This window comes from Scyliorhinus torazame, chromosome 4 (genome assembly GCF_047496885.1).
Source record: "Scyliorhinus torazame isolate Kashiwa2021f chromosome 4, sScyTor2.1, whole genome shotgun sequence".
Taxonomy (NCBI): Eukaryota; Metazoa; Chordata; class Chondrichthyes; order Carcharhiniformes; family Scyliorhinidae; genus Scyliorhinus; species Scyliorhinus torazame.
Window position 1 is genome coordinate 299,225,676 of NC_092710.1, and position 27,991 is coordinate 299,253,666.

The following is a 27,991-nucleotide window of genomic DNA, read 5'->3' on the forward strand; positions in this document are numbered from 1 at the left end:
AAGATGCCAAAAGACAGTACCGGACCAAGCTCGAGTCCCAGGCTAGCCACACGAACCCCCGCCGTCTATGGCAAGGTCTGCAAGATATAACGAGCTACAAGATGAAGGCATGTAAAATCGTCGGCTCCAACGCACCCCTCTCTGATGAGCTCAACACATTCTATGCCCTCTTTGAGCAAGAGGTCAGCGAGAGCGAGCCCTCCACCCCAGAAGCCGCGGATGAACTTGTATCTGAGATCACCACTGCAGACGTCACAGCAGCCGTCTCGAAGGTCAACCCACGGAAAGCCACTGGCCGGAATGGGGTACCCGGAGGAGCACTCGGATCTTGCGCGGATCAGCTGGCGGTGGTATTCGTAGACATCTTCTACCTCTCTTTACAACAATCTGAGGTCCCTGTCTGCTCCAAGAAGACGACCATCATCCCTGTACGAAAAAAAGCCAAGCAGCGTGCCTTAATGGCTATCGTCCAGTGGCTCTGACATCCATCATCATGAAGTGCTTCAAAAGGTTAGTCATAGCACGAATCAACTCCAGCCTCCCGGATTGCCTTGATCCACTACAGTTCGCCTACCGCTGCAACAGGTCCACAGCAGATGCCATCTCCATGCCCCTGCACTCTACCCTGGAACACCTAGATAACAAAGACACCTATGTCAGACTCTTATTTATTGACTACAGCTCAGCCTTCGACACAATCATTCCTACAAAACTCATCTCCAAACTCCGTAGCCTTGGCCTCGTCTCCTCCCTCTGCGACTGGATCCTGAACTTTCTAACCCACAGGCCACAATCAGTAAAGATCGGCAACAATACCTCCTCCACGATCATCCTCAACACAAGGCTGTGTCCTCAGCCCCCTACTATACTCTTTGTACACCTATGACTGTGTGGCCAAAATCCCCTCCAACTCGATTTTCAAATTTGCTGATGACACCACCGTAGTGGGTCGGATTTCAAACAATGACGAGACAGAGTACAGGAATGAGATAGAGAATCTGGCGAACTGGTGCGTCGACAATAATCTCTCCCTCAATGTCAACAAAACAAAGGAGATTGTCATCGATTTCAGGAAGCGTAGTGGAGAACCTGTCTACATCAATGGGAACGAAGTAGAAAGGGTTGAGAGCTTCAAGTTTTTAGGTGTACAGATCACCGACAACATGTCCTGCCCCCCCCCCCAATGATGACACTATAGTTAAGCGAGCCCACCAACGACTCTACTTTCTCAGAAGACTAAGGAAATTTGGCATGTCAGCTACGACCCTCAACAACTTCTACAGATGCACCATAGAAAGCATTCTTTCTGGTTGTATCACAGCTTGGTATGGAGCCTGCTCTGCCCAAGACCGCAGGAAACTACAAAAGATTGTGAATGTAGCCCAGTCCATCACGGAAACCAGCCTCCCATCCATTCACTCTATCTATAATTCCCGCTGCCTCGGAAATGCAGCCAGCATAATTAAGGACCCCACGCACCCCGGACATACTCTCTTCTACCTTCTTCCATCAGGAAAAAGATACCAAAGTTTGAGGTCAGGTACCAACTGACTCAAGAACAGCTTCTTCCCTGCTGCCATCAGACCTTTGAATGGACCTGCCTCGTATTAAGTTGATCTTTTCTCTACACCTTACTAAAACTGTAACATTATATTCTGCAGTCTCTCCTTTCCCTATGTACGGGATACATTGTTTGTACAGCATGCAAGAAACAATACTTTTCACTGTATACCAATACATGTGACAATAATAAATCAAATCAAAATTTCATGACTCTTTTTATCCTTCCTAACTCCTAACTTAAGTTCCTTCCTACTTTCTTTTACATTCTTCAAGTGCTTCATCTGCCCTCCGCCTTTTAGACTTTATGAATGCTTTTTTTCTTTTTGACAAGGTTCATAATATCCCTCGTTATCCAGGGTTCCCATACTTGCCACCTTTATCTTTCGTCCTCACAGGTACATGCTAATCCTGAATTATAATCAACTGACATTTGAAAGCCTCCCACATGCCAGATGTTGATTTTCCCTGAAACGGCCTCGCCCAGTCAACACACTCCAGATCCTGCCGAATGCTGTTGTAATTAGCCTTCCCCCAACCTAACGCCTTCGCCTGAGGACCACTCTTGTCCTTTACCATACGCAGCTTAAAACTTGCAGAATTATGATCACTGTTCCCGAAATGATCTCTCACTGAAACTTCGATCACCTGGCCTGGGCTCCTTCCCCAGCACCAAGTCTATTACAGCCCCTTCCTGAGTTGGGCTATTTACATATTGTTTCAAGAAACCCTCCAGAACGCTCTTTAAAAATTCTGCTCCATCCATGCCTTTTGCAGTAAGTGTGTCAGTCAATATAGGGAAAGTTAAAATCACCCACCACAACAACCCTATTGTTTTTGCATCTTTCCAAGATCTGTCTGTATATCTGCTGCTCTGCATATCTGCTGCTCTATCTCCCGCTGGCTGTTAGGAGGTCTGTCGTAAACCCCCAACATTGTGACAGCACTCTTCCTATTCCTGAGCTCTACTCCTATTTCCTCGCTGCCTGAACCCTCCCAAGGTGTCCTCCTTCAGCACAGCTGTGATATTCTCCTTAACCAATAATGCAACTCCCCACCCCTTTTGCATCCCCCTCTGTCCTGCCTGAAGCATCTAATGTTTAATTGCCAATCCTGTCCCTCTTTCAACCAAGTTTCTGTAATAGCAACAACATCATAATTCCACGCAATAATTCAAGCTCTATGTTCATCTGTCTTACCTGAATTACTTCTCGCATTGAAAGTAATGCACTTCAGCCCACCAGACTCGCTGCCTTGAATAACCACTCTCTGCCTGCTCTTCCTCTTAATCTTACTGGCCTTTGTGTGCAGCTCTCCCTCAGTTATTTCTCCCACTGACCTACTGCTCTGGTTCCTACCCCCCTGCCATACTAGGCAGTTCAATCTGTTTCTCTGTCTTCCATTTTTCTCCTTGCTAGCTTTTGTTTCTATCCACTTTTTACTACCCCCTGACTTCCTGCATTGGTTCCCATCACCCTGCCACATTAGTTTAAACTCTCCCCAACAGCGCTAGCAAACAACCACCCGAGGACATTAGTTCCAGTCCTGCCCAGGTGTAGACTGTCCGATTTGTAGTGGTCCCACCTCTCCCAGAACCGGTTCCAATGTCCCAAAAATCTGAATCCCTCCCTCCTGCACCATCTCTCAAGCCACGCATTCATCCTGTCTATTCTGTCATTCCTACTCTGACAAGCACATGGCACAGGTAGCAATCCTGAGATTACTACCTTTGAGATCCTACTTTTGTTCATCTCCTAACCTTAAATTTAGCATGTAGGACCTCAATCCAATTTGTACCTATATTGTTGGTGCCTATATGCACCACGACAGCTGGCTGTTCACCCTCCCCCTTTAGAATATCCTGCAGCCGCTCTGAGACATTCAGGACCCTTGCACCCGGGAGGCAACATACTTTCCTGAAGTCCCGTTTGCGTCCGCAGAAACGCCTGTCTACTCCCCTTAGTATTGAATCCCCTGTCACTATAGCTCTACATTGTTTTTCCTGCCCTCATGCGCAGCAGACCCAGCCACGGTGCCAGGAACCTGGCTACTGCTGCCTTCCCCTGGTGAGCCATTTCCCCCAGCAGTATCCAAAATGAAATACCTGTTTTGGAGGGAGATGGCCACAGGGGACTCCTGCACTGCCTTCCTACCCTTCCTCTGTCTGGTGGTCATCCATTTCCTATGTCCCTCAGTACTCTTTATCTGCGGTGTGACCAACTCGCTAAACGTGCTATCCACGACTTCCTCAGCATTGTGGATGCTCTAAAGTGAGTCCATCCGCAACTCCAGAGCCATCAGGCGATCTAGCAGGAGCTGCAGCTGGACACACTTCCTGCACGTGAAGGAGCCAGGGACAGTGGACGTGCCCCTGAACTCCCACATCGCACAAGAGGAGCATTGCACGGGTCTGGGATCTCCTGCCATGTCTTAACCCTTAAGTTTTTTAAAAATTTATAGTAGCCAATTATTTTTTTTTTTTAATTTTTCTTTCCAATTAAGGGGCAATTTAGCATGGCTAATCCACCTAACCACATCTTTTTGTGTTTGTTGGGGTGAAACCCACGCAGACATGGAGAGAATTTGCAAACCCTACACCGACAGTGACCAGGGCCGGGATTCGAACCCGGGTCCTCAGCACCGTAGACCCAATGCTAACCACTGTGCCACATGCCGCCCCTTAACCCTTAAGTTAACTTACAACACCAACCACTAAAATGTCAAGAGAAAAATGAAAGGAAAAGCAACTTACCAGTCACCAGCCAATCACCTGCTGGTCGATGTGACTGAGTTAACTTCGTCCAGATTCAATCTGCTGACTTTGATATCCTTCTTTACCCTTGCTTGTCCTCCTCACAGTGGCTTTTTGTTTTGGTTAGAGGTGGAGAGAGGGAGGGAAACACTAATGCAGTGTTTTGGGCTTAACCGCTCTTTGACACCAGTTTTTCAGCTACCCACAGTACAGTCGAGGTGACTGAGTTGACGTCTCCCAGAATCCTCTTCTGCCACCTCTACTGGACGAGTTGGCTCATCCTCGCCCTCGTGAGGTGCACCCTATACACTACCTTCAGCTGTATCAGCCCCAACCTCGCGCACGAGGTTGAGGCATTCACCCTCCGGAGCACCTTACACCACAGCATCAAATTTCTAAACAGTTTATCTTCTCCAATTTGTATAGGTAATACAGAAAGTGCTGTGTAAATGCAAGTCTTTCTAATTTAAGAAATGCTGAAGCACCACAAGATCGGACAATCAGAATGTGGTGATGACCAGATAATCTGTTTTAGTGATGTTGACCAGGACACCATTGCAAGCGAACCCGGATTTTTAAAAATAGTAAGAAGCCTTACAACACCAGGTTAAAGTCCCAACAGGTTTGTTTGGAATCACTAGCTTTCGGAGCACAGCTCCTTCATCAGGTGAGTGTAGCTCATTCATCAGGTCATACTCCGAAAGCTAGTGATTCCAAACAACCCTGTTGGACTTCAACCTGGTGTTGTAAGATGACTTACTGTGCCCACCCCAGTCCAATGCCGGCATCTCCACATCATGGCTGCTATCGACACCTTTAAAAATAGTGCAATGGAATCTTTTGCATTTGTCGCAAAGAGCCAATGGGCCTTTGGTTTATCATCTCATGTGAAATGTAGCACCTCTAAAAATATGACTTTTCATCAATATGCGTAAATTATGCACTTAAGCTCTGAAATGAGAATTGACACCTCAACATTCTGACTTAAGAGGCAGGAATTCTGCCACTATGCCATGTCTGATCCTGTTTTGTGCCACTAAATCAGCAGTACTCATCGACTTTGGATTGACAGCAGCAACTTCTTTGGACAAAAGCAAAGTACTGCGGATGCTGAAATCTGAAACCAAAAGAGAAAATGCTGGAGAATCTCAGCCGGTCTGGCAGCATCAGTAGGGGGAGAAAAGAGCTAACATTTCACGTCCAGATGACCCTTTGTCAAAGCTTCTTTGTACAACCTAATGAACTTAGCACACCAGGCTCTATGTGATTATATTTAGCTTCAGCCTGTCCAAAGAAATGCTGCAGCCTCTGATTTCTACCTGTAATTCCATCTGTAGTTATTGCAAACATCCTGTAGGTTATTGCTGCTGCTTATTCAAAGGGGGAGCAGAAAGGAACAAAATATGGAGTTCTTGGAATGTTCCAAATATTTTAAACCAAATTGATTAATTTTATGGAATGCAGTCACTTTAGTAAGAAAAGCACGGTAGCTAATTTGTTCATCGTGAGGGCCCAGGACAGAAAATTAATGAATAATCAGAACATTTGTTATTGGTAATTTTAGTTGATGAACGAATGTTAGATAAGGTAGTGAAAGATTTCAGCTATCTTTAATGGTAACTTCTAATTGGAAAAGATTTGAAACTAGAAATCTGCTTAGTAAGTGATGCCCTTTGTGTACAATTTGAATTCCTGACATACAATTATATGATAATATTAGACTTGATGTTTTTTAAAAATGCTCTCCACCATTTTTGCAGTAACTTACAAGATTTATCCTGGACATCCTCTAACTTGAGTAGCAATCATTTACCATCAAAAATGTAAAATGGCATGCAGATGAATTCTGTTCAGTTAAAATATTTTTATTTTAGAGTATATACCACAGCATTTCGGGGGAGTCGACATAGTGGTAATGTCTACATTAGTAATCCAGAAGTCCACACTAATGCTCGAGGGTCATGGATTCAAATCCCACCTTGGCAGCTGGCAAAATTTGAACTCAATTAATAAATCTAGAATATAAAGCTAGTCTCAGTAATTACTATCATCAATTGTCGCAAAAACATCCAGCTGGCTAGCTAATGTCCATGTCAGGCAACAAGATCTGCCATCCTTGCACGGTCTGGGCTACATGTGATTCCAGACCCACAGCAATGACTCTAACTTCCCACAAAAATGGCTTAGCAAGGGTAATTAGGGATGAGGAACAAATGCTGGCCTTGTCAGCAATGCCAACATCCCATCAAAGAATAAAGAGAAAAATACTTTGCATTTTTCTTCTCCGCTACAATAGAGTAGGGTAATACGACCGAGATGATGTATTTTCAAATCAAAATTATTCTTTTGTACAATTTACCTAAAATATTTTCTTCAGTAACAAGAGTAATAAGGAAGAGGCTGTATTGCAACGTAAAACGGTAGCAAGTGCTCCACCACCACCATCAGAGGAGGTCGTTTCGAGTAGTTCTGAGGATGATTCGGGAACTGACAAAGAGGAAGAAGGTCCTATGTCTCAGCGGTCAACACCAGTAAAAATTACAGAGTTCGGGGATGCTACCAAAATTCCTGAGGTAATAAATATATGTTATGCAATTCATAAAGTCATAGAGGTAAACAACACAGAAAAGGCCCTTTTGCCCAACGCTTCTGCGCCAGTCAAAAACAACTACCTCAGTATTTTAATCCCATTTTCCAGTACTTGGCCCATAGCCTTGTATGCGTTGGTATCAAAAGTGCACATCTAGATACTAAATAATTGAAATGAAATGAAAATCGCTTAGTGTCACAAGTAGGCTTCAAATGAAGTTACTGTGAAAAGCCCCTAGTCGCCACATTCCGGCGCCTGTTCGGGGAGGCTGGTGCGGGAAAAGAATGCCATATATTAAAATGATGTAGTTTAATAAAACATTTTGAAGCAAGATATCTTTTGGAGGGAAAACTGGTCTACCTAAACAGCTGCTGCGCGCCTTCTGCACCTAATTACATTGCTAGAGGTCTTTCATCATTCTAGCACAATAAAGGAGAAAGGAATAAAACGGAATATCAGAATGGATGAGTGACTAAAATCGATTGTTTCTTTTCATCACTAACCAACTTAATTGTTATAGAGAAAGCTTGTGACCAACTGAGAAGTCTGTTGGCTTAGAAATTCAAGCGGTTTTCTCAAATGTAAGCACAAAGGGGCATTATTTAACTTTTTCTGAGAAGTAACAGTTCCGTTATACTTTTATATAACTTGGTTGAGTCAAGGCTGGGAATGTCAGTAGTCGCTGAGTAGTTTCCCCCCCTAGAATAATAGAACTACATAGTAAAAGGGCAAGGTGAAAGTAGGCATCACATCCACTACATCGTGAGTCTGCAAGATAGGAAATTGGCATTGATGGCCTTATTATTCAACTCGACTACCTCTAGCAACTGAATAAATATGCGTTTCCCTATTTAGCTGTTAGTGCTTTCCTTTCAAGATTCAAGCCAATGTAAATATGGTCTATCTGTAAAAAAAATTTTAAAAGGTTTCAACTTGAGGAAATTTGCTAATTATGACATGTCTCATAGGAATTTCTTGTCACTCATTAATGCTGGCTTAACCCTTCAAATTTTGCACTAGAATCAAAGTTTTTCATAAGTATTTTAATAATCCTATTTGAAGCTTTTTCAAGAACATTGAGACAATAAGGTTCTATACGTTAAAACAGAATTGACTGTAGCATAACTAATGACTGAAAAAAATCACACTTGTGTAATAGTATGATCTATGGTCAGTTGTTTACTTCTAAAGATGATGCAAGGAATCCCTGGGAAAGGCAAAGTATCTCAGAAATTTGAACAACGGGCTAAGCAAGTTGTTTCACACAGCCACTAAGCAGTGGTTATGCAGCTGCTATGTTCTACTAATTGGATGATGCTGCCAGTCCAAAAATATGTTTTACCTACCACAAAACTGATCAAAATTGTGTATGAATTTCAGTGCCGATGCAATGCCAGGTATGTCAACATTGAATTGAAATGCTGTTCAAGTTGATCAGCAATTGGCTGATCAACTTGAACAGCATGTTTCTTCGGTTCATAGAATCATAGAATTTACAGTGCAGAAAGAGGCCATTCGGCCCATCGAGTCTGTACCGGCCCTTGGAAAGAGCACCCTACCTAAGCCCATGCCTCCACCCTATCCCAGTAACCCCACTTAACCTTTTTGGACACTAAGGGCAGTTTATCATGGCCAATCCACCTAACCTGAACATCTTTGGACTGGAAACCGGAGCACCCGGAGGGAACCCACGTACACACTGTGCAGACTCCGCACAGGCAGTGACCCAAGCCTGGAATCGAACCTGGGACCCTGGAGCTGTGAAGCAACTGTGCTAACCACGGTGTTACCATGTTTGAACTCTCCAAAGTACAGGATGTACTTAACCAGGCCCACTTAGAAAACCGAAAACAAAGCATTTACAGTTGGTTGTTATTCCACGATTGGACACCACTTGCTGAACAATCCTGAGAGCGCTAATAGCTACACTAACAAACAATTTAAAATGATAAGTCAAACTTATAAATGCGGCTCATTTATGTTTGCTGGAAGTGACATACATTCACACATGGACTAGTTCTCTGCAAATAAAAGGGAACATTTTCAAGCCTTGGGGCTTTTGCGAATTAACTGGGAGCTTAGAGAGCTGATAGTTTCTCATTGTTTTCTCCATGGCAGTACCTTGGCCAACCAGTTGGCACTCTTTTCCTGTAGGATGAATTGTTACTGTCTGAAATTTGGCATACATGTGTTTGTCCTGAAGAGTGCAAGACAAAAAAAATCAGCAAAATTTATATTGCTGAGAAGAGAGACAAGTTCTGTACTATCAGGTGACTATACGTAACAAAATTTTGTATTCCTTATCATGCTTCTTGATTGGTAAATAATTAATGTTCTGTTTTGCCTATCTAACGGTTTGAGATGCAGTAGTGTAGAAGTTGTATTACTAGACTGATAATTCAGAGAAAGCCAGTTGAAATCCCACCAAAGCAGTTTTGGCAATTTGAGTAGCAGTTTGTAAAATAAAAATCTGGGATTAGTAAAAGTGACCACGCAGCTGGTTTCATCATATCCTTTTTAGGGAGGTAAACGAGCCTCATCTGGTCTGGACTGTTTGACTTGTGTCCCACGCCAATATTCTTTTGTTTTTTTTTTAGTATTTTTATTTAACAAATTTTCAAAATACAACACCCAAGTACCCCAAGCAAACCCCAAACAAACAAACAAGACATTCCTCCCCACCTCCCCCCAACCCCCCTCAACAGTCAACCGTAACCAATTACCAAAAATGCATAATAAACAAACCCCAACAATTGTAGTACCCCTTCTTCAACCCCCTCAGCTCAAACTTTACCTTCTCTATGGTCAAAAACTCCAGCGGGTCCCCCCGCCACGCCGAGGTGCAGAGTGGAGAGGCTGACCTCCACTGGTCGATTTAGCTCAGTGGACTAGACAGATGGTTTGTAATGCAGAACAAGGCCAGCAGCGCGGGTTCAATTCCCATACCGGCTTACCTGAACAGGCGCCGGAATGTGGCGACTAGGAGCTTTTCACAGTAACTTCATACTTATGACAATGAAAGATTAAACCTGCCTTCGAGCGATCAACGAGGCGAAGGTAAGACATCTGCCCCTGCGCCCACCGGCAGCTCGAGCTGGTCCAACACCCAAAATATGGCGTTTAGACAGTCGGGCTTCACATCCACATGCAAAACCCCTGAAATTGTCCTTAATACCAACCTCCAAAAATTTTCTAGTTTCGGACAGCCCCAAAACATGTGAACATGATTCGCAGGGCCCTTCCGACATCGGTCACAGGCATCCTCCACCTCGCGATCAGTCGGCTAATCCTTGATTTATTGAGGTGTGCCCTATATACTACCTTCAGCTGTATCAGCCCCAACCTCGCACAAGAAGTCAAGGCATACACCTTCCGCAGCACCTTGCAACACAGTCTTCTCGCGACATCCCCAGCTCCTCTTCCTATTTCACCTTAATTCCCTCCATGGACACCCCATACACATCCAGGATCCTCCCGCAAATTGCCAAAACGACTTCTTTCTCCTGCCCCCGCTTACAACACCTCCAACAACGAGGCCGGCACTACCGGGAAGGTCGGGAATACCTTCCTTGCGAAGTCCCGCACCTCTCTCTGCGCCAACCCATATTTCTCTTCCAGACTCACTAATCATCCCCAAGGAACAAATCCTTAATTTCACTGATACCCTTGTTACCCCAAACCCCACATCCATCCTTCCTGGCTCGAACCCATAATTCCCCCTAATCGACATCCCCCTGACCCAGTCCTCAATTTAAAGTGCAGTCTAAACTGCGTCCAAATCATTAGTTTGGCCACCACCACCTGACTCCTTGAATACTTTCCTGGGGACATTGGGAGCGGTGCTGCTGCCGCACCCGCAACCCAAGCGCCTGCAAGAGCCTGCCTCCATCCTTGCCCATAAAGCCCTCCATCCTCTCTCCTTCTCAGCATTTGCTACCCAATAATAGTATAGCAAGTTCGGGAGCCCTAGGCCCCCCCACTTTCGCCTTCCCCTTTGCAATGTCACCTTCCCGATCCATGCCCAAAAATGAACGTGGAGATCAACTTATCCACCCCTTGAAGAACAATTTAGGTAGAAAGACCGGCAGACACTGGAACAAAAACAGAAACCACGACAACACATTCATTTTGGCAACCTGCACCCAGCCTACCAATGACAAATGGAGATTATCCCACCTTGCCTAATCAGCTTTCACCCTCCCAAACTGGTAAAATTAAACTTCCGGAGCCCAGCCCAGTCCCGAGCCACCTGAACCCTCACTTAAAGTGAGACGTTGCCAAGCGGAATGGCAACCCTAGGTTTAACCCCATGAACCCCAAACCCTCTGAAGCAGCACCATTATATCCTCCATCGATACCTTCGGCTCTTGAGGTGTATAGGAGCAGATCATCTGCATATAGGGACATCCCATGTTCTACCCTACCCCTCACTATCCTCTTCCACAACCCCGAGCTCCTTAGAGCAATAGCCAAGTGCTCTATAGGTAATGCAAACAGAAGGAGGGACATGGGACAGCTCTGCCTCGTGGCCTGATGTAATGAAAAAGACCACGAGTTAAAATTATTTGTGCGCATACTTGCCCTTGGTTCCTTATATAGCAGCCGCACCCATGCCCCAAACTTCGACCCGATTCAATACCTCTCCAGTACAACCATCAGATAACCCATTCTACCCGCTCGAATGCCTTCTCTGCATCCAGAACCACCACCTCTTCCATCTCCCTTCCCTCCACTGGAGAGAGGACCACATTCAGCAACCTCTTCACATTCAAGAACAACTGCCTTCCCTTAACGAACCCCGTTTGATCCTCCCCGATCACCTTCAGGAGACACCCCTCCAGCCGTAACACTAACACCTTTGCCAAAATGTTGGCATTTACATTCAGCAGAGAAATGGGTCTATACAACCCACACTCCACCGGGGCATTATCTTTCTTTAGCAGTAGCGAGATGGAATCCTGCCCCATCGTTTGTGGCAATGCACCCCTGTCCATCACACCTTTAAACATGTCCACCATCAGCGGAGCCAGCTTGTCTTTAGATTTCTTATAAAATTCGGCTGGGAACCCGTCGGGCTCCATCGCCTTCCCTGCTGCATTCTCCCAATTTCCTCCTTCACCTCTTGCACCCTCACCGGCTCCTCCAAGCCCGCCCTATCCTCCTTTCCCAACCTCTGGTACTCCAACCCATCCAAGAACTCCCTCATCGCCCGTTTCTCCTCTGGTGGCTCTGACCTATATGGGTCTCTATAAAATTATTTAAATACTTCATTAATCTGCTCCGGAACTACCACCAACCACCCCGCCTTATTCTGTATACAAACTATCTCCCTCTCCGCTGCCTCTCTCTGAAGTTGGCTGGCCACCATGTGTCCTGCCTTCTCCCTATACTCATACACCGCCCCCTTTGCCTTTCTCAGCTGACGTACCGCTTTCCCTGTGGACAGTTGATCGAACCTCGCTTGGAGCTGCTTACTCTTAATCAGGAGACCCTGGTCCGAGCCCTCAGCATACCCATCTACCTCCAAAATCTCCTCTATCAGTCTTTGGCCTTTCCCCTCTCCACCCTGTCTACCTTAGCCTTAAATTAAAAGGGACAGCACGGTGACCTAGTGGTTAGCACAGCTGCTTCACGGCACTGAGGTCCCAGGTTCGATCCCGGCTCTGGGTCTCTGTCCGTGTGGAGATTGTGCATTATCCCCGTGTCTGCGTGGGTTTCGCCCCCACAACCCAAAAATGTGCAGAGTAGGTGGATTGGCCATGCTAAATTGCCCCTTAATTGGAAAAAATAATTGGTTAATCTAAATTTTTTTTAAAAAATAAAATCAGCTCCCCCTTACTACTGCCTTGAACGCCTCCCACACCACCGATTGTGAGACTCCCTGTACAATTAAACATCACATACTCCTCGATCACCTTCCCAATCTTCTCACAGAAGCTCCGGTCTGCTAATAACCCCACGTCCATTCTCCACCCCGGCCTCTTAAGCTACCTCCTTTTCCAATACCACATCCATCCACCTGAGGGTGAAAGATCAGATGTATCTCCTGCAGCATCATTACATCAGCCTTTAAGATCTTCAAATGTGTGTAAACCTTTGATCTCTTCACCGGTCCCCCTAACTCCCTCACATTCCCCATTACTATCCTGACTGAGGGTCTCTCACCAGCCCCCCCCACCCCTCCTATCCGCCATCATCATAATCCTGGGTCCTGCCTCTTAGGCCGAACCCGCCCCATCCTTTTGTTACCGTCGACCCCCTAACACCACCCCCCCACCCCCCAAAAAGCAATTACTTTCCCTTACCAGCCCCTCACCCTGTATCACTCCCCCTTCCCACCCCCTCCCTTCACGCCTCCCAGGCCCATCGAAACCTGCTCAACCAGCTCTGACAACCACAGCCCTTCCCCCCCCCACCACACTACCGTTCGCTAGTCAAACTCTGCTTGCTAGTGCAGGGCCACATGCCCGAACACTCCTCCTCCCAATCCCCTCTTCCATAGCCCAATCCCAGGAGCAAAGAAAACCGCCAACCACCCCACCAAAGCTAGTGCGCATTGAGGCACGATCAATTTGACTAAAGATGAAAGTTGAATCCAAACCGAGGCTTTATTGCTATCAGATGTGTGGCCTCCCACAACAGCTAGCGAAATGGCTGCGAGCAGGAGGACACGCATATTTATACCCAGCCTCCTGGGCAGAGCTAGCAGGCAGGGGCCACAGACGAACCTGTAGAACAGGTTCTACCGTACATCCTCTAATATAGGTACAACAGTGGTTTACCACATTCACCCCCTGTTAAAATTGAGTCCGGCGGGGTTGGTGGGTAACTATATACAATAATGATTTTAATATTTACAAAGCAAAACAAATATCCTTTGACGTCCGGTGGGCCGGTCAGAGGTTCAGCCGGTCAGGGGCCTTGACGCTCCTTAGGGAGCGACAAAGTGGTGATGGCGATGTCGGTGCTGACCTGATCGAGGGTGACTCTGGGAGCGTGCCGAAATTCTCTTTGTCGACGGGGGGGGGGCTGTTGTGAGCAACGGGGGAGGGGAGGGTGGCGTGGGGGCGACGGGGGTGGTGTGCTGGTGCCAGGTCCCTGAGGGAGACAGTATCCTGGTGGCCGTCCCGGAATGCCACGTAGGCGTACTGGGGGTTTGCATGGAGCAAGTGTACCCTCCCACTAACTGGTCCGCCTTGTGGAGTCGGACATGTTTACGGCGAAGCACGGTTCCCGGAGCTGTGAGCCAAGTCGGGAGCGACACCCCGGATGTTGACTTCCTGGGAAGGCAATAAGACGTCATGCAGTGTATTGTTTGTGGCAGTGCAGAGTAACGAGCGAATGGAATGTAGTGCATCAGAGAGGACCTCTTGTCAGCGGGAGGCCGGGAGGTTTCTGGATGTAGGACCAGCTGCACGGCCCTCCATACCGTCCCATTCTCCCTTTCTACCTGTCCGTTTCCCCGGGGGTTGTAGCTTGTCGTTCTGCTGGAGGCGATACCCCTGCTGAGCAGGAACTGACGCAGCTCATCACTCATGAATGAGGATCCCGTCACTGTGGATGTAGGCGGGGCAACCGAACAGAGTGAAGATCGAATTGAGGGCTTTAATGACTGGCAGACGTCATGTCGGGGCATGGGATGGCGAAGGGGAACCGGGAGTATTCGTCGATCACACTGAGGAAATATGTGTGACGATCGGTGGAGGGGAGGGGGCCTTTGAAGTCCACGCTGAGGCGTTCAAAGGGGCGGTAGGCCTTCACCAGGCATGCGCCGTCCGGCTGGTAGAAGTGCGGCTTGCACTCCGCACAGACTTGGCAGTCCCTGGTGATTGTCCTTACTTCCTCGACGGAGTAGGGCAAATTTCATGCCTTAAAGAAGTGGTACAATCGTGTGACTCCTGGGTGACAAACGCTGTCGTGCAGGGTCCGGAGTCGGTCTACCTGTGCGCTGGCACATGTACCTCTGGATAGGGCGTCTGGGGGCTCATTGAGTTTGCCAGGGCGATACATAATCTCGTAATTATAGGTCGTGAGCTCGATTCTCCACCGCAAGATTTTTGATCTTGCCCAGCTGTGTGTTGTTGAACATAAAGGCTACCGACCATTGGTCAGTGAGCAGAATGAATCTCCTGCCGGCCAGGTAATGCCTCCAATGCTGCACAGCTTCAACGATAGCTTGGGCCTCCTTTTCGACGGACGAGTGCCGAATTTCAGAGGCATGAAGGGTGCGGGAAAAGAATGCCACTGGCCTGCCTGCCTGATTGAGGGTGGCGGCAAGGGCAACGTCTGAAGCGTCGCTTTCTACTTGGAAAGGTAGTGTTTCATCTACAGCGTGCATTGTGGCCTTGGCAATATCAGCTCTGATCCGGGCGAAGGTCTGTTGGGCCTCGGCCATCAGGGGAAAGTGGGTGGACTGTATGAGTGGGCGGGCCTTGCCCGCATAGTTTGGGACCCACTGAGCGTAATATGAAAAGAACCCCAGGCAGCATTTGAGAGCCTTGGGGGAAGGGGAGCTCCATGAGGGGGCGCATGCGGTCGGGATCGGGCCCCAGAACTCCATTCTGGACCACATAGCCGAGGATTTGTGCTGAACACGCACTTCTCCTTGTAAGTGAGGTTTAGGAGAGTAGCGGTGTGGAGAAATTTAGCAAGGTTGTCGTCGTGGTCCTGCTGATCATGGCCGCAAATGGTGACATTGTCTAGGTACGGAAATGTGGCCCGCAAACTGTACCGGTCGACCATTCAGTCCATCTCCCTTTGGAAGACCGAGACCCTGTTAGTGACGCCGAAGGGACCCTAAGGAAGTGGTATAGGCGGCCGTCTGCCTCGAAGGCGGTGTATGGACGGTCCGATTTACGGATGGGAGCTGGTGGTAGGTGGATTTCAGGTCTACCGTTGAGAAGACCAGTACTGTGCTATCTGGTTAACCATGTCAGAGATGCGTGGGAGGGAGTACGCGTCGAGCTGCGTGTACCGGTTGATGGTCTGGCTGTAGTCCACGACCATTCGGTGTTTCTCCCAAGTTTTAACTACTACCACTTGAGCTCTCCAGGGGCTGTTGCTGGCCCCGAAGAGGCCTTCCCGAAGCAGCCACTGGACTTCGAACCTGATGAAGGTTTTGTCCTGGGTGCTGTACCAACTGCTCCTGGTGGCGACGGGTTTGCAATCTGGCGTTAGATTGGCAAAGAGGGAAGGTAGGTCAACCTTTAGGGTCATGAGGCCGCACACAGTAAGGGGTGGTAAGGTTCCGCCGAATTTCAGGGTTAGGCTCTGGAGGTTACACTGGAAATCCAGGCCGAGGATTCGTGCAGCGCAGAGGTTATGGAGAACATAGAGGCGGAAGCCGCGGAATTCTGCACCCTGGACCGTGAGCGTGACCGTACAGCACCCCCGGATCACTACTCAATAGGATCTGGAGGCCAGGGAAAATTTTTATTGGTGGGGTGTATCGTGAGGGAGCAGCGCCTTACCGTATCCGGGTGTATGAAGCTCTCTGTGCTCCCGGAGTCCAGCAGGCAAGAGGTTACGTGGCCGTCGACTTTCACGCTGGTGGATGCGTTGGTCAGGTTATGCGGGCGAGACTGGTCGAGTGACATGGAGGCGAGCCTTGGTTGGTCGTTGGGTAATGGGGCGGCCGTTGAGTTCAGGTCCTGGAACGCTGGTGGTGCCCATATGCTGAGGGGTAGACAAGATGGCGGCGCCCAAAGATTTTGCGGGTTACAAAATGGCAGCGCCCATGGAAGGCACGTCGTGGGGGTGGGACAAGATGGCGGCACCCATGAAACGCACGTGTCGTGTGGAGGGGAAGATGGCGCCCACTGGCCGCACGTGGTCTGAGGTGGGGGGGGGGATGGCGGCACCCATTTTCCGTTCCCGGGTGGGGGGGGGGGGGGTTAGCGGCTACTGAGCGGGCCTGGCACACCGCGGCCAAGTGGCCCTTCTTCCCGCAGGCTTTACAAAGGGCAGTGCGGGCCGGGCAGTGTTGGCGGAGGTGCTTTTGCTGGGGCCCCTCGGGGTTCGCTGGCAGTCATGTAGCGCAGGCGTAATGGGTGGGCAGTGCCCCCGCTGGGGCAGCTGTCTGTGGAGTCCACGAAGCATAGGAGGGGGGGGCCGCGCGGTTGGGGGTGTAGGGCTGGACGTTGCGCAGGGCGACCATCATGGAGAGCGCTAGCGTTTTAGTCTCTGCGAGGTTGCACGTGGCCCCTTCTAGGAGCCGCTGGCGTATGATATCTGACCCAATTCCAGTCACGAAGGCGTCCCGCATACGGAGGTCTGAGTGTTCCTTGGCTGTAACATCCTGGCAGTCACAGTTCCGGACTAGTGGGATTAGGGCCCTCCAGAAGTCTTCAATGGAGTCACCAGGTAGTTGAGAGTGAGTGGCAAGCGCATGCCTGGCGAAGAGCGTGTTTGTCTTCTGCTCGTAGTTGTCCTTGAGTCGAGTCATGGCTTCGTCGTAGTTCGGCGCATCCTGGATTAGTGGGAAGACTTTGGAGCTCAGTCTGGAAGATCTGAATCTTCTGAGCCTCCGGAACAGGGGTTGACGCCGCGTTGATCTACGCTTCGAAGCAAGCTAGCCAATGCTGAAAGTCCTTTCTGGCGTCGCTTGTGCGGATCCAGCTGCAGGCGATCCGGTTTAATACGGAGGTCCATCCTTCGAAACTGATAGCAATAAATTGAGGCACGATCAATTTGACTAAAGACGAAAGTTGAATCCAAACTGAGGCTTTATTGCTATCAGATGTGTGGCCTCCCACAGCAGCTCGCGAAATGGCTGCGAGCAGGAGGACACGCATATTTATACCCTGTGGCCAGCAGGCGAACCTGTAGTGCAGGTTCTACGGTACATCCTCTAATATAGGTACAACAGTGGTTTACCACACGCATATTCCCCCAAGCCCAAAGTACTTATAACAAACTCTAAACACAGCTAGACTCCCCTCCCACATTCAACCAATCCCAGAGACCCCTACATTCCCACCACCAACTTCAAAAATGGAAAACACCATAAAATAAAAACAAAGACAAAACCCAGTCCCCTTCCCCTCAATCCAGATCTCGGTTCCAGTCCCATCTCTCATTTCAATCCCAAACCTTCGGCCTTCACGAACGCCCCGCTGCCTCCATTGATATGAAGTAGAGATCCTTCAAGTTGCACATCACCCTCAACTTCGCGGGATAGACCACTCCAAACTGCACACCCTTGTTGTAGAGTGCTGCCTTAACCTGTCTGAAGGCCGCCCACCTTCTCACCAAATCCATTGCCAAATCTTGGTAAATTCATAGATTATCATAGAATTTACAGTACAGAAGGAGGCCATTCGGCCCATCGAGTCTGCACCGGCTCTTGGAAAGAGCACCCTACCCAAGGTCAACACCTCCACCCTATCCCCATAACCCACTAACCCCACCCAACACTAAGGGCAATTTTGGACACAAAGGGCAATTTATCATGGCCAATCCACCTAACCTGCACATCTTTGGACTGTGGGAGGAAACTGGAGCACCCGGAGGAAACCCACGCACACACTGGGAGGATGTGCAGACTCCGCACAGACAGTGACCCAAGCTGGTATCGAACCTGGGACCCTGGAGCTGTGAAGCAATTGTGCTATCCACAATGCTACCGTGCTGCTCATATACCAACATTTCCCATTTCGCCTTTGCTTCGCCCAATTTTCCTTGGTACGATACTTGTAGAAGCAAAGTATAACTGCTCTTTCGCTTTCGGCTTTGGTCTTAGCGACCGATGTGTCCTGTCCAGTTCGTATCGGGAGGGTACTTCCCTCTTCCCCATCAACTCGGCCAGCATCTTTATGAAGCTTTCGGTCGGTCTTGGGCCCTCCACTCCCTCCAGCAGACCCACGATCCGAAGATTTTGCCTCCTTGGCCTGTTTTCCAGGTCTTCCACCTCAGCTTTAAGCCCTTTATTCACCTTTGCCACCCTCCGCAGCTCATCACCCACTGAAGTGATCTGGTTGTTGTGCTTTGATATAGCCTCCTCCATCCCTTTCAACTTCTTTCCTTGCTCTTTTATCTCGGCCGCATCCTTCGACACAGCCGCCTTTAACGGGCAAATCTCCTCCCCCACTCATGTTTTCATCACTACAGCCATCGCTTCCCTTCGAATCAGCTCCATATGTTTGCCGAACAGCCTTTCAAATTCTCCAGACATCACTTTGATCAAAGATTCCACCGTGAGGGGAGCGGCGCCACAATATGCTCCTTCCCCCGACACCTTTTTTCCCCGCCTGAGACATCAACTCACTCGACGACTAAGTCCCGAAAGACGTGCTATTAGGTGAATTGGACATTCTGAATTCTCCCTCTGTGTACCCCAACAGAAGCCGGAATGTGGCGACTGGGGGCTTTTCATAGTAACTTCATTGCAGTGGTAATGTAAGCCTACTTGTTATAATAAAGAATATTATTATTATTTAAAAATTGCCCCTGGGATAGGACATTAAAGTTCACAAAAACTGAACTTCGAGCTGGAGCTTCCCAACGTGCGACCTCCACCTACATGTCGTCACCAGAAGTCTCTCCCACACCAATATTCTTAACAGCCTCTGAAGTAGTCGAGAAAACCATTTGGTTATATCAAGCTACTACCAGTAGTTCAAAAAGAAATCCCACTATCAACTTGTTACTAAGAATTGGCGATGAAAGCCAGTCCTGCCATTAACACTTCCATCCTGAGAATGAATAAATTAAAATTTAATTATTTTTTTATAGTTTGTTTAATATTTAAGATGCAGTATTTTTATGCTTTGCAGTTAGAAGCCTTCATGTAGTATTTTAATCTGTGAAAGATATTGAAACTGGTTACTGTTATAACAAATTTTAAACCTTTGACCATGTCTTCACACAGTTGGCATGTGTCTTTATTCATAGCTTGTGATGGTGTTATTCCTATGAATTATTCAGTATTTCAGAAAGATTATATAAAAACAGATTGTACTGTGGGAGATGAAATGCCCACATTCGTACATAGCAACCAAATGTTTTATTTCCTTCAGTTTTAATTCTTGCCTGATGTGTATCAAGAACAAAATTTGTGGTAAGGTGCTATTGCGATTTAAACACTTTGTAGCATTAATCATAACTCCCCAGTGTATCCTGCACATCTTATTTGTGTAAATTGTGCCACATCATACTTTACTATTCATTTGACATGCACCGGATGATCAACTGAAGAAATAGGTTATGATATTTGTTTGCTTTTTGGTCTGGTTTCCTCGGCCTTTGAATATACTTACTACATTCAGTATAGGTTTTGTTCCATATTATTAAATTCCCCCCCCCCCAATGTAGTGAATCTAGTGTTTTGTTCTCCCAGCACAGAATGAATAGCACTCACCGTTTATCACAATTATACTTGACCACAAACTTTGTAAGCTTTTCCAATATGATTTGTAGATATTAGAGTAATTGGCTTCACAATTCAGATCTAAATAGTGTAATGCTCTCTTGTTATAAATTGCTGTTCACTTCTTTCCTCTTTTCTCCGTGACTTCATTGAAAAGAATTCAGGATAACCAATGGTTATCGTTTTCATTGCCGTTTAGAGACTGTCATATCCAAAAGATTTTTAAAAATTATGTACACAATTTCTCCATTGGATAACTTGAGTTATTATGTTGATATGTCAAGAGCTTAAACATAATTAGAATTGTCAAACAAAAGCCAGTTAATTAAACCAAAGATTAATCAAACATTTCTTGATTTTGGTTATACTCTTATAAGCAGAGGACTGACCAGCAAATTTGCATTTATATAGGGTCTTCAAGATAGTAAAATCTTCTGCAGCACTTCACAGAACATTATGAAGCAAAAATTCAAACTAAGCTACATGAGATTTTAAGAAGGTGACCAAAAGCTTGGTTAACGCTAGAGGTCCTGCTAGTAGGTAGAAAATCCTAGAGTGGGATTCCAAAGTTTAATGCCCAGTTAACAGAAGATGTAGCAATCCATATTGGAGCAATTTTAATATCTGGAATGTACAAGAGACCAGAATTTGAGGAGTGCAAATGTTTGTAGGGCAAGAAGATGTCATGGAGCTAGAGAGGGGTGAGCCAACAGAGGGATTTGAAAACTGGGATAAAAATTAGTAGCTAGTGTAGGTCAGCAAGTATCGAAGTGATGGGAATGAGATTTGGTGCCTATTAGGATAAGGTAGCAGAGTTTAGAATGAGCTCAAGTTTATGAAGTGTAGCGATGCATGTATTTATCTCTTTCTGCACTTTCAAGACCAAGTCTGATGGGAGTAATTTGCTTTTGACAATCTTCAGGACATTGTTCTGTGAAAGGATTGAACAGGTAATCAAGCCAGAACATAATTGGAGCAAAATTAAGATTCAAATATATAGTCAGGTACTATTGGGCTACTTATTATGTACAAGGCCAAAATATGCCTATTAATGGTGTACTAAATGGTTTTTTTTTTTTGTTTTGTGGCAATTTCTAGGATTTCAACCATACCCCAAGAGAAACTCATATTATGAATCTTTCAGGGCTTCCATCAGAAGATGATCTTCTGATATACAAACGGTAAGAACAAATATCCTTGATATGACTTACAAAAAGTGCAATTGGTCTGGCTACTTACGTTATTTGAGATATTCAATGTTTAGATAACAATTAAAAATTATTTAAACTGCATTTTAAATAGTATCTTTAAATTTGTTTTTAATTGCATTTTCTTGAGTCTGTTATGTAATGCTCCATCCACTGATTTTTCCAATTTTGTCATGAACATTATATAATTGAAGAGACCCTCTTCTCCTTCCCATCAATGATGATTCAAACATCTCCAGATATTGATCTTAATGACCAACAGTGCAGTGGCTCTGTACTGCATGCAATACATAACTGAGGTTATATACTTAGCTGAGGAATGCATAAATATTAAATAATAGACTGGTTCAGTACTCGTATGAATTACTTGAATTTCAGCATAGAAGTTATAGTTTCAAAATCTATGGATTTTTTTTTTTACTGTTTCCTCAATCTTAGCCCCGTCTGTTGTAAATATACCACAGAAATGGGAAATACTTACGTCACTTGTCATTGTTTCAAAATAGGGGAAAGCGTTTAATTTGGGTGTAGGGAATGAGGATTATCAAGGCTGTTTCCTGAGGATCACCTCACTGCCATATCCTTCAATCTTCTCTCCAAAGAAACATGTTTTAAATGTCTCTCAGGATGGAGTGCTGCCTTCCTAGTACCAAGATTAAGGATGTCTCTGAACGAACACAGGATCTCCTGAAGGGAGGGTGAACATCCAGAGGTCGTAGTACACCTAGGTACTGACGACATAGGCAGGAAGAGTGACGAGGTCCTGCAGAAGGAATTCGGGGAGTTAGGCAGTAAGCTAAAAGATGCTCTAGGGATGAGTGTAGGGCCAGGGAAATGGTGTCTGATGTGGACCGGTTGCAGCGGTATGCGAATTGCAGTGGATCAAGACGTTCTGGGAGTATGGAGGTGATGTGCTTCATGATCAACCTCTCGAAGCACTTCATTACGACTAAAGTCAGGGCCACTGGTCGGTAGTCATTGAGGCACGTTGCCTGGTTCTTCTTTGGTACCGGTATGATGGTGGTCTTCTTGAAGCAGGTGGGGACCTCAGAGTGGAGTAGCGACAGGTTAAAGATGTCCGTGAATACCTCTGCCAGCTGGTCCGCGCAGGCTCTGAGTGCACGACCATGGATCCCGTCTGTGCCCTTCGCCTTCCGAGGGTTCACTTTCAGGAAGGCCAATCTGACTTCGGAAGCTGTGATGGTGGGTATGGGTGAATTATGGGCTGCTGGGGCACTCGCCAGCTGATTGTTGGTTACCTGCTCGAACCAAGCATAGAATGCATTGAGTTGATCGGGGAGGGGTGCGCTGCTGCCAGAGATGCTGTTCGGCTTCGCTTTGTAGCCCGTTATGTTGTTTAGTCCTTGCCACAACCGCCGACAGTCTGTCTGTGACTCTAGCTTGGTTTGATATTCTCTCTTGGCATCTCTGATGGCTTTGCGGAGGTCGTACCTGGATTTCTTGTATAGGTCAGGGACGTCTGCCTTGAACGCCTCAGATCTGTCCTTCAGTAGGGAGTCAATCACACGATTGAGCCATGTTTTCCGGTTGGAGAACGCACGTACTGCTTTCTTTGGCACGCAGTCGTCCACACATTTGCTGATGAAGTCTGTGACGGTGGTGGCATACTCATTTAAGTTGGTCGCTGAGTTCTTAAATATGGACCAGTCCACTGTCTCTAAGCAGTCACGTAAGAGCTCTTCTGTCTCCTCGGACCAGCACTGCACAACCTTCTTAGCTGGATTCTCCCGCTTGAGTTTCTGCTTGTATGCCAGGAGAAGGAGCACCGTCTTATGGTCTGATTTCCCAAAGTGCGGTCGGGGGGTGGAACGGTAGGCGCCCTTGATTTTTGAGGAGCAGTGGTCAAGAGTGTTGTCGCTCTGGGAAGATCAGGTTGGTAGTGGATCCCAAGAAATGGAATTTGTGAAATGTCTTGAGAGATGTTTTTTTTGGAGTAGCTTGTGACAGAGCTTACTACAGAACAGGCAATTCTGGAGTTGGTGATGTGTAATGAGGCAGACTTGATTAGGAAAAAAGATGAAGGAACCCTTAGGGAGCAGTGACCACAATGTGATAGAATTTACCCTGCAGTTTGAGAGGGAGAAGCTGGAATACCCTGCAGTTTGAGAGGGAGAAGCTGGAATACCCTGCAGTTTGAGAGGAAGAAGCTGGAATCAGATGTAACTGTATTACAATTAAATAAGGAGAGTGGGCAAAGAAGTGGCAGATGGAAGACAATGTGGAAAAATGTGAGGTTATGCACTTTGGAAGGAGGAATGGAGGCATAGACTATTTTCTAAATGGGGAAATGATTAGGAAATCAGAAGTACAATGGATCTTGGGAGACCTTGTTCAAGATTCTCTTAAGGTTAACGTGCAGGTTCAGTCGGCAGTTAGGAAGGCAAAAACAATGTTGGCATTCATTAAAATCGCTTATCGTCACAAGTAGGCTTCAAATGAAGTTACCGTGAAAAGCCCCTCGCCGCCACATTCCGGCGCCTGTTCGGGGAGGCTGGTATGGGAATTGAACCTTGCTGCTGGCCTGCCTTGGTCTGCTTTCAAAGCCAGCGATTTAGCCCTGTGCTAAATCAGCCCCTGGACATTCATGTCGAGAGGGCTAGAATACAAAACCAGGAATGTACTTTTGACGCTGTATAAAGCTCTGGTCAGACCCCATTTAGAGTATTGTGAGCAGTTTGGGCCCCATATCTAAGGAAGGATGTGCTGGCCTTGGAAAGTGGCCAGAGGAGATTCACAAGAATGATCTCTGGAATGAAGAGCTTCTCGTATGAGGACTTTGGGTCTCTACTCGTTGGAGTTTAGACGGGTGAGGGGGATCTTATTGAAACTTACAGGATACTGTGAGGCCTGGATAGAGTGGACGTGGAGAGGATGTTTCCACTTGTAGGAAAAACTAGAACCAGAGGACACCATCCTAGACTAAAGGTATGATCCCTTAAAACTAGATGAGGAGGAATTTCTTCAGCCAGAGGATAGTGAATCTGTGGAACTCTTTGCCGCAGAAGACTCTGGAGGCCAAATTTCTGAGTGTCTTTGAGACAGAGATAGATAGGTTCTTTTTTTTTTAATTTAGAGTACCCAATTATTTTTTTTTCCAATTAAGGGACAATTTGGCATGGGCAATCCACCTACTCTGCACATCCTGGGTTGTGGGGGCGAAATCCACGCAAACACTGGAAGAATGTGCAAACTCCACACGGAGAGTGACCCAGAGCTGGGATCAAACCTGGGATCTCGGCACTGTGAGGCAGCAATGCTAACCACTGCGCCGCCCTGATAGGTTCTTGATTAATAAGTTATTTATTTAGCTTGCAAGCTTAATCATCTTACAGAATGTAACAGGACGTCCTGCCTCTTACACTCCAGAAAACGACTGAACTAACAGACAAAGGAATCTCTGCAAAATCAGTTCAAATGGTATCAAGTTTCACATACTCGACGGACATAGGTCAGCCTAGGTCCCTCCTGACCTGTTTAATCCATTCTGATTGGCTCACTTCCAATCCCTTTCTCTGGCCCCTATCAATGCATCCTCACTCTTATAGACACACCTCTTCCTGCTTTTTCCATGCGGTCCCAAATTCCTTTGTCCCTAACTGCAAAAATCAAAGTGGCTTATTTCTACATTACATTAACTAGTATCTCTAAAGTAACTATTTTATATCACATTCGTCATTCCCTCCTTTTATCATTCCATGATAACCGAACTATCCAATCTATAGCTACGGTTCCTCATCTAAAAAGATTCGTCGCTGCATTTCCAATTCCTGTCTTAGCCCCCCTTCATCTGCTTCACCCTCATGGATTTTAACAGTTAAATTTTTTTGGCCGGTGATTGGGGTGGTGATCTGATCCAGTGCACCCCGCATTCTACCCATCACACATTTAAGGATGGCCAGGCCCACAAAGATGCAGCCGATAGCTACCACTAGATACATGGCCATATTTATCAACCAGTCCTTCCATCCTCCAAATCCCCAGTTACCCCAAGAGCCAGGATCCTGCATCCCGTCCAAGTGATCCCGTATGCGATCCATAAATTTAGTGATGTTAGCGGTCAAGTCCTGAACTCCCATGATACACTTGCCCTGTACTATGGCGCATACCCCACCCTCACGGGCCAGAAGATAGTCAAGAGCATACCGGTTCTGCATTGCAAACAACCGTAGCTGAGACAATTCCTTGGTTATTGCCCCGAGGGCTCCCAAGGTTTACTACCCGTGTTTTCCTCAGTTTGGCCTTTAACTAACTTAAGTGTATCTCCCGGTAACCTACGTTCTAGCTGTACTTCCCTTCTCATACGCCCCATCCTCTCTCTAGTCCCTTTCACTTCCTCATAGCCTCTTCCTACGCTCTTCTGACAGCCTGATATTACCTTTCTTGCACCACTCTTAACACATCCAAAATCGAATTTACATGTATTCCAAAAACAAGGCAATGTCCATATAATGTTCCCTTCCCATCGCCGGGACCGGTGCAGCTGCTTCATGACTCCCGCATTCTCCTTAACTTTGATGACCTTCCATGAGTCGATACCATGTCCTCGTATATGGGGGCAGTGAAGAACATCACCTTTGCAGAGGTGATGTAACCTTGTAGATTGGTTGGGGCTACACAGATACATAATATTCCCCTTTTCCATGTCCATCGCCAATAACACGCCAAGCGAAGTGAGGCCAAATATCAGACAGACGATGCGTAGCCACTCCATCATGCTCCACACCTGTAAAATAGCACTGGAGAAGGGAGGCAGGTTAGTATCCGACCTTTTACAGTAGTGGAGATGGACTCAATGTACAGTGATGTAGGTGGACCCAAGCACTTCGCCCCTCCACTTTAACTGCTGTGGGGGTGGTAAGGAGAACTTGGAAGGGCCCGTCCCATCGTGGCTCTGACCCCTTCCTAGTCCAATTTTTGACCATGACATAACTACCGGGCTGGACTGAAAGTGAGCTAGGTATTGGGGCAATGGCTGGTGAGCCGCGCGGACCTGGCCATGGAGTTCCTTGAGCACTTGCGTAAGGGCCAGAACATAGGTGGTCATTTCTTCAGTCATCTGATGAAACTGAACCAGTCTGGGAACCTGCAGGCTCCAGGGAGTTCTAAGAGGCCTGCCATAAAGAATCTCGGCGGGAGAAAGCCGGACCGGTCCCGCAGGTGTAACCCGCAGCTGGAAGAGGGCAACGGGGAGCAACTTAAGCCATGTCAGTCCCGTGTCTGCTCTTAATTTAGCCAATTTAGTTTTGAGGGTCTGATTGTGTCTTTCAACCACCCCGGCCGCCTGCGGTCTGTAAGCACAGTGTAACTGCTGGCGTATGCCCAACTGGGAGCAAAACTCCTTGTTAATTTGTCCAATAAAATGAGGCCCATTATCAGAACTTAACTGAGCTGGTATACCGTACCGGGGAATGATTTCCCTCATCAAGACTTTAACCACAGTAGCAGCTTTACTATAGATAGTCGGATACGCCTCAACCCATCTGCTGAACACATCCACAATGACCAAAACATATTTATAACATTGACACCTTTCCAACTCAATGTAATCCATTTGGAGCGTCTCAAAGGGACCACTGGGCAACGGGATTTGCCCCTTCCCACAAGGGATACCTTTTCCGGTGTTATATTGCTGACAAATCAAACACCGATTACTGATACTTTGGGCCAACCCCTGCATTTTAGGGTGCCACCAAGTGTCCAGCAACAAATCACTAGTCCCCCGAGCCCCACAATGAGTTGCAAAGTGTACACATTCGATGACCCATAAAGCCAGCACATCAGACATACAAGAGTGATGTGCAGGCGTGGTCCATAAAGAGGAAACAGAATCATATGTACAACCTAACCGTTTCCACATTTGTTTATCACTCTCAGGAGCGTCCTCCTGTAACCTTACGACGTCTTGGATGGTTGGCATTGGCTTGTCAGAAGCAGACACATTCATAGTAGATCGTTTAGTCTGACTTAACATTTTAGGCACCATCACTTGCTGAATTTGTGCGGCTGTGCGCGCTGCACAATCTGCTCGTTCATTACCAACGTCAACTGGGGTTGTACCATTCGTGTGGGCAGCGCATTTAATAACGGAAATCTGCGCTGGCAGAAGGAGGGCCTGCAGTAGGTCATTAACTAAACCCCGGTGGGATATTTGACCACACATAATCATGTCAGGTTGTTCTGACGAAATGTCACTCAAATCGCCCCTTATTGTGGTAGTTTCCTGAATCAAGGCTAAACAGTCGTGGCCAGGTGCGTCTTCATGGACAGGGGGACCACTAAGAAAACAGGCTGGATTGATAGTGGTACAGTATTTAAATGTCAGACGTGGATTGTTCAAAAGGTATATCTCATACCTATTCTGACGAACTGCGGTATGATGCTGAGTCTGCAGTTGCCTCAGTAGTGCGATGACCGAGTGGGAGCTATACACCGTAATCCTGTTGGAGGGTGAGAGCATGTAACGGCTATGCGATGGCATTGATTGAACATAAATC

At 46.9% G+C, this 27,991-nt stretch overlaps 1 protein-coding gene across 3 annotated transcripts in view; it reads left to right on the forward strand.

Moving 5' to 3' along the window:
* fig4a (FIG4 phosphoinositide 5-phosphatase a) overlaps positions 1–27,991 on the forward strand; it is a 234,962-nt gene that overhangs the window by 145,931 nt on the left and 61,040 nt on the right. For all 3 annotated transcript variants that reach the window (XM_072499995.1, XM_072499997.1, XM_072499996.1), the window contains exons 21-22: positions 6,690–6,885; positions 21,367–21,449. In XM_072499995.1, coding sequence (XP_072356096.1) covers positions 6,690–6,885; positions 21,367–21,449 — 279 coding nt within the window. The remainder of the gene's footprint in view (positions 1–6,689; positions 6,886–21,366; positions 21,450–27,991) is intronic.